The sequence below is a fragment of the Leptonychotes weddellii genome, chromosome X (assembly GCF_054177405.1).
Source record: "Leptonychotes weddellii isolate Sample4059 chromosome X, ASM5417740v2, whole genome shotgun sequence".
Classification (NCBI taxonomy): Eukaryota; Metazoa; Chordata; class Mammalia; order Carnivora; family Phocidae; genus Leptonychotes; species Leptonychotes weddellii.
The window spans coordinates 38,385,371-38,395,958 of record NC_138385.1 but is presented as its reverse complement, the minus strand read 5'-3'; the positions used below and the strand labels follow the sequence as shown (position 1 = coordinate 38,395,958).

The 10,588-nt window shown below is 43.0% G+C and overlaps 2 protein-coding genes and 1 pseudogene across 16 annotated transcripts in view; 2 read left to right on the top strand and 1 right to left on the bottom strand.

The window, feature by feature from the left end:
* The window catches only part of LOC102749317 (nuclear RNA export factor 2-like), a 15,356-nt pseudogene extending 13,406 nt beyond the window's left edge, over positions 1-1,950 (bottom strand). The window contains exons 1-2 of the transcript XR_014141445.1: positions 1,845-1,950; positions 1,674-1,761 (exon numbers count right to left, since the gene is read on the bottom strand). The product of XR_014141445.1 is annotated as a nuclear RNA export factor 2-like (transcript). The remainder of the gene's footprint in view (positions 1-1,673; positions 1,762-1,844) is intronic.
* Positions 1,713-10,588, top strand: part of GPRASP1 (G protein-coupled receptor associated sorting protein 1) — a 40,906-nt gene continuing 32,030 nt past the window's right edge. For 5 of the 14 annotated variants that reach the window (XM_081808506.1, XM_081808497.1, XM_081808495.1 and 2 more), the window contains exons 1-2: positions 4,335-4,472; positions 6,135-6,191. The gene's annotated coding sequence lies outside the window, so the exon portion shown is untranslated. Of the gene's footprint in view, positions 1,776-2,006; positions 2,066-4,256; positions 4,473-6,134; positions 6,192-10,588 lie in introns of those variants that run through there. The other 9 variants (XM_081808503.1, XM_081808501.1, XM_081808499.1 and 6 more) reach the window with 4 other exon arrangements.
* On the top strand, positions 4,467-6,563 carry ARMCX5 (armadillo repeat containing X-linked 5). Its single transcript, XM_081808508.1, has one exon. The coding sequence runs from the start codon at positions 4,734-4,736 to the stop codon at positions 6,228-6,230; it is 1,497 nt and encodes a 498-aa protein (XP_081664634.1). The 5' UTR covers positions 4,467-4,733; the 3' UTR covers positions 6,231-6,563.

Below are 10,588 nucleotides of genomic sequence, written 5' to 3'. Positions count from 1 at the left end.
TATCTCAGTGTGGTTTTGATTTGGATTTCCCTGATGGCTAATGATGATGAACATTTTTTCATGTGTCTGGTAGCCATTTGTATGTCTTCTTCAGAGAAGTGTCTGTTCATGTCTTCTGCCCGCTTTTTGACTTGATTATTTGTTTTTTCAGTGTTGAGTTTGAGAAGTTCCTTACAGATCTTGGATGTCAGCCCTTTGTCTGTAGTTTCATTTGCAGTATCCTCTCCCATTCTGTGGGTTGCTTCTTAGTTTTGTTGATTGTTTCCTTTGCTGTGCAGAAACTTTTTTTTTTAAGATTTTTATTTATTTATTTGACAGAGAGATAGACAGCAAGAGAGAGAACACAAGCAGGGGGAGTGGGAGAGGGAGAAGCAGGCTTCCTGCTGAGAAGGGAGCCTGAGGCGGGGCTCCATCCCAGGACCCGGGGATCATGACCTGAGCCAAAGCCAGACGCTTAACTACTAAGCCACCCAGGTGTCCCTGTGCAGAAGCTTTTTATCTTGATGACGTCCCAAAAGTTCATTTTTGCTTTTGTTTCAGTTGAGAAACAGGCCCTTTTTCTTGGGCAATTGTGATGACCTGGAAATGGCACAGTGTGCTACCATTTTGAGTGAGAAAAAAAGCACTGTGGCAGAAAGAATGACTTGGCACAGACCAGTGGTTTGTTTCTTTGGGTTAGAGGGCAAGGTCTGCTTTCCTTTAGAAGAAAGACAGTGGTGAGGCCTCCACAGAAGCCCCTTCCCATCTACTTCCCTTCCATCACCCCATGAGCAATGCAAAAACTTGGGAAGGCTACCATAGAACCTCCAGCACAAGTGGTTTACAGGTACAAAGTTATTTAACTATTAAGCCTCTTTAATTAGTACAGAGTTGTTTTCTTCATGTGCATGCTGAGGACCATGCATATCTAGTTGCAGGAAGTATTGTGGACATCAGGAGGGGAGGCAGGGCTTGAGAATGGCATATGCACACACAGAGGTAGTTTGGTATTAATATGCTTCTCTTATCCATCACTATTTTCCCTATATCTTTATCCCACCTTACCTTCGACTATTTCAATGCAAGAAACATGGTAGGCAATAAGATGAGAGACTTAGAGGAGAGGAGCAATAAAAGACTAAGATGTTTGACATAGATCAGCAAGTCAAACCAGAGTGGTTTTCCAGACGCCAAGCCCACAGGAGCCCAATTCGTGCAGAGAATTAAGTGCTTGGAGCAGCAGCTTGGAGGGTCTTCTCTCATAGAGGGGGACACGGCTTTTGGAATAGATTAGAACATACCCTCTTCTCTCAGTCTTGCACTCTGATTTCCCAACCCTCTTATCCCCTCCCCCAACCCGCCTATTTAGGTAGGCCTAGAACTTTGGAGAAGTGAATGTGTTAACACGACACTGCGGTATCCTTCCGCATGATTGGGCCAGAGCGGATTCAGCGACGCCACCTCCCCATACACGCATGCGTTTCAGTTCAAGATGAAAAAAAAAATATAGTCTTGGTTGGGGGAGATCCTAAAAGAGGGCAACTAATGCTGAGACCCTTTGATATTGGTAAGCTTCTCTCCGTATCGCGCTGCCTCCTCTATGTTCAGATGTCGCCCCAGCCCTTACCAGGATGAGAAAAAGCTAGAGCTCACCGACAGAGGGCGGAGTGGCGCTGTGCAAAGCTTGGTATCACTCCGCTTCCATCAGGCCGGATCCCCTTACACTGCGCTGTAGCTCCTCCCGCTGCAGATTTGGGTACTGGGGACGTGGCAAAGCAAAGTCTGCGGAGGAAAAGGTAGCTGTTGTTAATTAGTCACTAGGCGTGGGTCCCAGAGGAGCTTTGGGGACGGGAGGAAGGGAATACGAAAAAGTGGCAGTTGTTTGCCAGTTCCGGCCCTCAATCTGATAAAGCAGGTATCGCGTCCTAAATCCCAGGTGCCGGGCCAATCCCCAGACACAGTCGCCGCCATTGTCTCGTGTCCTCGTGTCCTCGTGTCCTTCTGACTGTCCGTCCCTCTTTCTGTAGGGCACGGCACCCCTTGAGGCAAGGAAATAAGAAAGCTGCCTCTGATCCAAGCAGAGCAGGTCAGTGAGAAGGCGGGCATCGCTTGGGAGTGTGGAAATGGGTATCAGAGAGGAATGTGGGATACGTGATCTGGTCGTGGGGCGCGGGCGGTGAGAGGGAGAGGGGGACAGGGGTAATTTGAGTGGCACGCAACTATAAATTTAAAATGATCTTCCTAGCTTGATTTCCAGACACTAATCACCTCCGACCGTGTTTGGGAAGGTAAAGGAGTATAGTAGCGGCTTCTAGCGGAGAAATGGCGGTTTATATGATAGGAGGAGGGGCTGCTGCTGTTGGTGAGAACAAGTTGTCAGGGGAGCCCTGGGAGGGAGAGTGTAAAAAGAAGTGTTTGATAATCAAGGCCCTGGATTAGAAAATGGTCTCATGTCCTGGTTACTAGTCTGACCATTAAAAATCGAGTCTCTTCCACTGTGTTTTCGTTTGGTCCTTGGATGTGTATCATGTGTTTATATATTTAGGTCTGTTCCTAAGTTTTCGGTACCGCATGTTTTTGTAAAGATCTGTAGAAGGCCGTGGACCTCAAAGGGAGGGGATAAGAAAAGGAAACCTGGCCTAATTTTTGCGGAGTGGGCAGTGCTTGGAGTTGGTAGATGGCTAGGACTAGAACAGGCAGGAGTCTGGGGGAAACTCCAGATCTCCTTTCAGCATGCTTTCCAAACAGTCCTCCCTTACTCCTGTTGTGTTGCAGAAAATGATAGGCTTTAGGGAGAGGAAGGAAACATAAAAGCCTAGATGAAATTTGGAGATAATACTTTTCATTGATTCCCAGCCAACTTCCATGGCTTGTCTGAGCATTCCATCTCTACTACTATCACCACTATCTTGCAGGGATGTTTGAGTTGTCTGTGCAGGAGAATTATCAGACTTTTGGAATGGAGCAGAGGAACTTGGAGGGAGAAGGAGGAAAAAAGGGCCACAGAAAATTTTGGCAAACAGGTACCTGTTTCCAGAAAGGATCAGTGTCCCAGGTGTTGATCTCTACCAAGGACTAAGTCTCCATTGTCTCCTTTGTGTGGATTTATTTATCTCTGCATTTGTGAATCTCTGGGTATAGACCCATCCCCAGGTCTGTGGAACTCTCAGCTGTGAAAGTTTGCAAATGGTAACCCAACTTGAACCTAGGAAATAATGAAGAAGAGAAACATGCCCTGTGTCTGTTAGGATTGGTGAGAGGGTAGATGGATGGGAGAGGATTAAGACTTAGGAATTCTGTTCTCTTTTGTTTTGCCAGTTTACTAACCCCTCTTTGGTCCCTTGCTGATTTAGTTGTAAGTCTTTGGAAGCTTTGAGTATAGAAGGGTAACACTTGTTTTTCTGATTTCCCGCTGCTTTTCTTATTCTTATGCTTCACCCAGGCCAATTTTATTTTTTTTTATTTTTTATTTTTTTATTTTTTAAAGATTTTATTTATTTATTTGACAGAGAGAGAGACAGCAAGAGCAGGAACACAAGCAGGGGGAGTGGGAGAGGGAGAAGCAGGCTTCCTGCCGAGCAGGGAGCCCGATGTGGGACTCAATCCCAGGACCTTGGGATCATGACCTGAGCCGAAGGCAGACGCTTAACAACTGAGCCACCCAGGCGCCCTCACCCAGGCCAATTTTAAACTAGAGAAATGCAAGAGCAGTCACTGAACAGTAAAATGGTGGGCAGCAGGGAGAAGGAGGATCAGTCCTGAATTAGGGCAGTTGTGGTATAGGACAGAAGGAAGGAAACACTAGACAAACTACAAATATAGGGACCAGGGACCAAGGTCTTTCTACCAGGAGGTCAGTTTCCATATCTTCCTATTTGTACTTGTAGGTCTGCTGTAGGGCTTGTCAACATTGGAAGCAAGGAAAGGAGGAGAAAATTACTCCAGAGCAGTGAAGTTTGGTATGAGTATGGAGACTTTCCCAGTAGACCTGTAAGATGAAGTAGTAGTCCAGCAGGGATAAAGAGCCAGTCTAGGGATTCCTTAGTCTCTCTCACCTCCATTAAGCTTTCCCACTCTCCATATTCCTGGTTTGTGTCTGGAAAGATTAGTAGCACCTGCAGTTTTGTAGAGAGTGTGAAATGAGGAGAGAGTTTGATAATTATCTACCTCTGCCATTTAGCACTGAATGTCCATACTCTTCTGTCTCTCTGTGCTAATCAACATAAGAAATAAATTGGAAAAGACTCAAAGCCCCCATTTCCTTCCTCCACCCCTAGGTCCAACTTCAGTGGCAGATCTGGTGTCCTTGGAGTGGCTGAAGACCACCACCCTCCACAGGGCTGCGCTCAGGCACACAGCCATTCTTCCCTTACCTGAGTGAGCTTCCTCTGCACGTTGTTTATATCACTGGCAGAGCCTGTAGTTGGAAAGGGGGCCGAGTGACGAATGGACTTTGTATGAAAACACCAACCTGGGACAGACCTTCAGTCAAGGTTGAGATGGGGTTGGGGTATATAACCTGGCCTTGCCTTTAACTTGGATCATGACTGGCTCTGAGGCTAAAGCAGGGGCAGAGCAGGGGCTGGGGCTGCCCTAAAAGCTGCAATCAGTGGCCCTGCCAACACTAGAGCCAAGGCTAAGATCCAGGCCAAGGCAGTGGCTGAGGCAGAACTGAAAACAGGACCAGTGCCCCAGGCCAAGGCTGGGGATGGAGCAGTGGCCAGGACACAGTGACCTACACTGAGGCCGTGACTATGACAAAGGATGTGGGCAAGATGGAAGCTATGACTAAGAATAGAGTCATGACTGAGACTAAGGCAAAATCCATGGCAGAACCTGGTATAGTGCCCCAAACCAAGCCAAAGGTGATGCCTATGGCCAGGGTCAGTGCAGTGACCAAGTACGAAGTCAAGGCTGGTGCTGGACATGAAGCCAATATCAGGTCCTTTGCCAAGGCTGATCATAAGGCCAATATTGAGCCCAGGCGCCAGAGAAAGAGAGAGGACGGCATCAAATTCAGGGCTGGGGCTGGGGACAGAGCTGGTATTGTAATCGAGTCCGGTGATGAGGATGAAGAAAATGTCTGCTCCTGGTTCTGGACTGGAGAAGAGCCTAGTGTAGGATCCTGGTTCTGGCCTGAAGAGGAGACTCCTTCTCAAGTTTATAAGCCTCCACCTAAGATCCAGGAAAAGCCCAAGCCCATACCCAAACCAGAACTCACTATAAAACAAAAAGCAGCAGCATGGTCAAGGGCCAGGTATAGTGTCCTAGTCCCAATAGAAGGAGGGGAGCCATCCTTGCCTGCAGAAGGGAATTGGACTCTGGTTGAGACCTTGATTGAAACTCCTCTGGGGATTCGGCCTCTGACCAAGATCCCACCCTATAATGGGCCTTACTTCCAAACCTTAGCTGAGATCAAAAACCAGGTTAAGTATAGGGAAAAGTATGGGCCCAATCCAAGAGCCTGCCGCTGTAAATCACATGACTTTAGTTTAGAGCCTAAAGAGTTTGATAAACTCGTTGCCCTACTTAAGTTAACTAAGGATCCTTTTATTCATGAAATAGCTACTATGATAATGGGCATCAGTCCTGCTTATCCATTTACCCAAGATATAATTCATGACGTAGGTATTACTGTTATGATTGAAAACTTGGTCAATAATCCCAATGTTACAGAACACCCTAGAGCTTTAAATATGGTAGATGACAACTCTGAGTCTTCTGAAGAACCAAAACCAGCAGAGTTATATATACATCAAGTTTGTAAGGACATAATCTCTTACCCGTTGAACTCCCCTGTGCAACTGGCTGGACTAAAATTATTAGTGCACCTGAGTGTGAAATTTGAGGATCACCGTATAATTGCTAATTATATTCCAGATTTTCTTACCTTGTTAAACAAGGGAAGTGTCAAAACCAAGTTTTATGTTTTAAAAGTGTTTTTGCGCTTGTCTAAAAATCAAGCCAATACAAGAGAACTGATTAGTGCCAAAGTACTATCATCATTGGTTGCGCCCTTTAACAAGAATGAGTCAAAGGCCAATATTCTTAATATCATTGAAATATTTGAGAATATAAATTTCCAATTCAAAAAGAAGGTGAAGCTGTTTACCAAGGAAGAGTTCACTAAATCTGAGCTTATTTCCATATTCCAGGAAGCAAAAGAGTTTGGTCAGAAACTCCAAGACTTAGCAGAGCACAGTGATCCTGAGGTGAGAGATAAAGTTATACGATTAATACTCAAACTCTGAATGGCTGTATGTTCTCACAAAACCATGAACAATTTTTTTGGTGTTGTAATATGAAGCCATGCGTATTATAATTGTAAGTTCAATATTTATGTTATTTGTATTGATTGAAGGAGGCAACCTTATGGATACCAAATGATCTTGAGAGCTTGAATGTGTGTTGATTTTCATTGTGCTATATAAGTGGAGATATTTTTAGTATTTCTGCAACATTACCTGATAATGAACCTATTCATTCTGAGTAAGCTATACTTCTGTGCTTTATATTGACATAAGTGTATTCATTTGAGACTTTATTTACATGTTAATAAAGTTGCATGCTAAAACTGGTGAAAACATTGTCCTAGTTCTTCAGTTGAAGTCTAGTCAGAAGGATAAAGCACAATTACCACAAAGATGATAAAGGGCACTGTCTGTGTGTGTAGGAGGGTACAAACAAAACAAGTTTACATTGGTAGATCCTTTAGTTTCAACATGTTCGAAGAATGGAATCACTCCATACAAGAAGACAGGACCGTGCTACTAGATGACATCTGGGCAGATCTGGGGAAAGGGGTGAGGACACAGACCTAGGAGAAAAGGAACACAGATTCTTTCATTCCAGTCTGAGTCCCAGCACTTGGGTTCACCCTTTAACATAGGATTTCTCATCAGGATATCTTGAAGCTTTTTAACTCCCAGAAGGATTCCTGGTTCTCACTCCCATTCAGCAAAGCCATAGAAATATGGTTCTGAAAGGACCCAGCCCCACCATGCCCTCAAACTCTGGGTACCCCCATCAAGGTGCCAGGTTTACTGCTTCATTCCCTGTAGTCCTGGACCTCAGAGGAAGGTCTTCCTGGAGACCAACTGCAGAAGCTGCTTCATGGATAGTCATGCCTTGGTGACTGTTTACTCTCATCCTTGCTTTTGTTTGCTGGCCAATGCTTTGGGCTTTGTAATTTACACCTATCCTTGGTGGTAGCACCTTGTTTGTGCTGATCCCTTTTGGCCAGAGTTCATCGAGCTGAGCTCAGTGAGATAGCTACAGGATTCCAAAGTCCTTTAGGGGTGTGTAGTTAGGAAGAAATTAATTTCCCTAATTCCATTATCCTATCTATCTATTTGTGCAGTTTACAGAGCCGAAGCCATGTGGTCTATACTGCTTCAGGTCCTCCTGTTTATACTTAACAAAAGCTAGGTTCTGGCTAGGGGTTACTGAAATAGAATGCCAGAGTATAGATTGGGATCTGGGGTTACCTCTGCCTCCTTTGCTGTTACTGTCCCCTTTCCTTTACTGCCAAGAATTGGGAAATATAGATATTAGGATCAGTGTACAAATACTAGTCTTTCTTTTGAACTTCCTCTTGCTCCTAATTTTTGTATTTGGGGAAAGGCCTAAACTGAAAAATCTCAACAAGGTTTCAGGTACTCCTAGTTTTAGAAGCCATGCCTAGTTTTTCGGTTAAGGTCAGTCCTGAACCTATTTTTTATACATCTAGGAGTTAAAATGAAGGACAACTGGCTACACATGTGCACTAAAGGGTGAAAAAAGTAGGATTTTTGCAATGTGCAGTTGCAGCTCAGATGATTTTTGAAGTTCTTTGTAATTTTTTTTTTAAGTAGGCTCCGCGCCGGTGTGGAGCCCAACACAGGGCTTGAACTCACGACCCTGAGATCAAGACCTGAGCTGAGATCAAGAGTTGGATGCTCAACCTACTGAGCCACCCAGGCGCCTGTTTATAATTTGTTTTTTAATCCCCTGGAATTCCAGCTATGTGTACTAATTTCAGAGTTGGGGTCTTTACAATACAATTGGACCAGACCCTTTGGAAATATTCTCTGTCTCAAATGCCCTATGGAGCACACAATCAGCTATGGAATTTTCCATCGGCTAAAGAGAAGAATGAGTATGGGGTATGCAGGTATTTGTGTCAAAGCAAGAAGCTGATTGTCTCTCCTTAGGTGGGAATTATGGGAGACAGTCATTTCCCAAATTGTTCCTGGGGTGTGCTTGAAGTCAAAACCCTGTTGCTCATCCCTTGTTTCACTCCTTTCCTGGAAAAATAATTCAGGCAACTCCATGTGGTATCAGGGCTGATCCGATATTACCTCTCTTAAAATGTTGCTGCCTGGGAGTAAAAATCAGGATGGGTTTCTCATCTTTCCTCTCATGAAGTAAAGCAAGTGATCTTCCTACAACACACCTGGACTGTTAGCACACAGTGACCAAACTTTACTATACCTTTAATTTTAAAAGAGGAATTTTCAATGGGAATTCATCTATACAATATCACCAAATTCCCCAGCAAGGCTTTCAAAGCTGTGTATCCTTCAGCACCTTTCCATTTTTCCCATTATATCCCACCATGTGACCTACATTCAAGCCACAGTGGGCTATTGTTTCCTGACTACTATTATGCACTTTCCTGCTTTTGTGCAGTTGCTTAGGCTCACTCATTCTGCAATGCTTTTACAACTTTTTTTTTTCTTTTTTTGCTTTTTACTCATTCTTTTTAAGCTCAGCTCAAGAATGCCAGGTTGTTTTGAAGTCTTCCCTGACATGCTTATCCTCCTTGTCTCCATGTTGGAATTAATAGACCCTTCTGCATTTCCAAAGTTTTTTATTTACTCCTCTAATTTTAGCATTTGTGTCTTTTTTTTTTTTTTTTAGATTTTATTTATTTATTTGACAGAGAGAGACACAGTGAGAGAGGGAACACCAGCAGGGAGAGTGGGAGAGGGAGAAGCAGGCTTCCCACTGAGCAGGGAGCCTGATGCGGGGCTCGATCCCAGGACCCCGGGATCATGACCTGAGCTGAAGGCAGACGCTTAACGACTGAGCCACCCAGGTGCCCCGCATTTGTGTCTTTATACTATGCCTTGGAATCTTAGTAAGTTGGAGCTTGTGTTTAGAGATAGCATAGAGGGGGAAGCTTGGGCTTTGAGAATGTCTGAATTCCAAAGCCTGAACTTTAGATTATGTATAGTAATAATGATTATTAACATTTATACATTTATTAAGTGCTTACTATGTGCCAGATACCATCCTGTGTGCTTTACTTGTATTAACTCATTTAATTTCTAAAACATCCCTATGGAGTAGGTCCCCCATCCACATTTTACGTGTGAGAGAACTGAGATACTGATTGGGTAAATAACTTGGCCAACTTCATTTTCATTCATGTCTAAGTACCCTCTGATTTCCCTGTGACTTCATTGACCCACTGGCTGATTAAGAGTATGTTGTTTAATTTCCACATTTGTTAATTTTCCAGTTTTCCTTTTGTCGTTGGTTCTTAGCTTCATCTATTGTGGTCAGTGAAGATACTTCATACCATTTCAATCATTTTTAAGTTTATTGAGACTTGTTTTATGTCCTAACATGTTTGGAGAATGTTCCATGTACACCTGGGGAAAATGTGTATCTTGCTGTTGTTTTGTGGAGAATTCTATATATGTCTGATAAGTCTAGTTGATTTATAACACTGTTGCAACCCTCTGTTTCCTTTTTGATATTCTCACCAAATGTTCTACCCATTGAGTGCGACGTTGGAAGTCTTCAACTATTATTGTAGAACTGTCTATTTCTCCTTTCAATTCAGTCAATTTTGCTTCTTAGAGATTTTTACTTCCTGATGATCTCTGCTCTATTTTTACTGTTTTTAATCCCTTTCTATCTATAGGTTCCTCTGTATCTGCATGGGGGGAAAATATATATATATATATATATATATGAAAAAGAATAATCATTTCTTCAACTCTTAACTCCACACACTTTTCCACCTACCATCCTATCTTTCTCTACCCTTTCACAACAGTGTTTTCTACATTTCTACATTGTTTTTTTTTCCTGCTTTCTCATCTTCTACTCAGTCCTCACACAGATACAGTCTAGTTTCTTTCTCTTTTCTGTACTGAAACTCTGCACTCAAAGTCACCAAAGCTCTCATCTTCCCTAAACAAAAGGGACAATTTAATTTTAAAAATATTTTATTTAAGCATGGTGTTAGAGATTAATGCTTATTTTCCACTTTTGATGTATCCTTCCATGTGGTGGGACTTCATTAGAATGACAACTCTTTTCTCTGCCCTCACCCTTATTCACTTTTATTTTTCCATCTTCCCTTTCTCCTTGAAAGTTTGCCTTACCACAAAGGGCTGTGTCCTACTTTGCTTTTCCATAATATAAGTTTTCATGTGTACATTGAAATAGATCCCCAGTTTCTAATTGGGTGGGATATTGTAGCAAATTCTTGGATTTATTTTTAGGAACACTATTGTCCAAAATTCTAAGTCACATTCCTCTATATCAAATTTGTCAGTAACATAGATTCTTTTATTCCCCAGCTTTACAGAGATATTATGGACATATAACATAG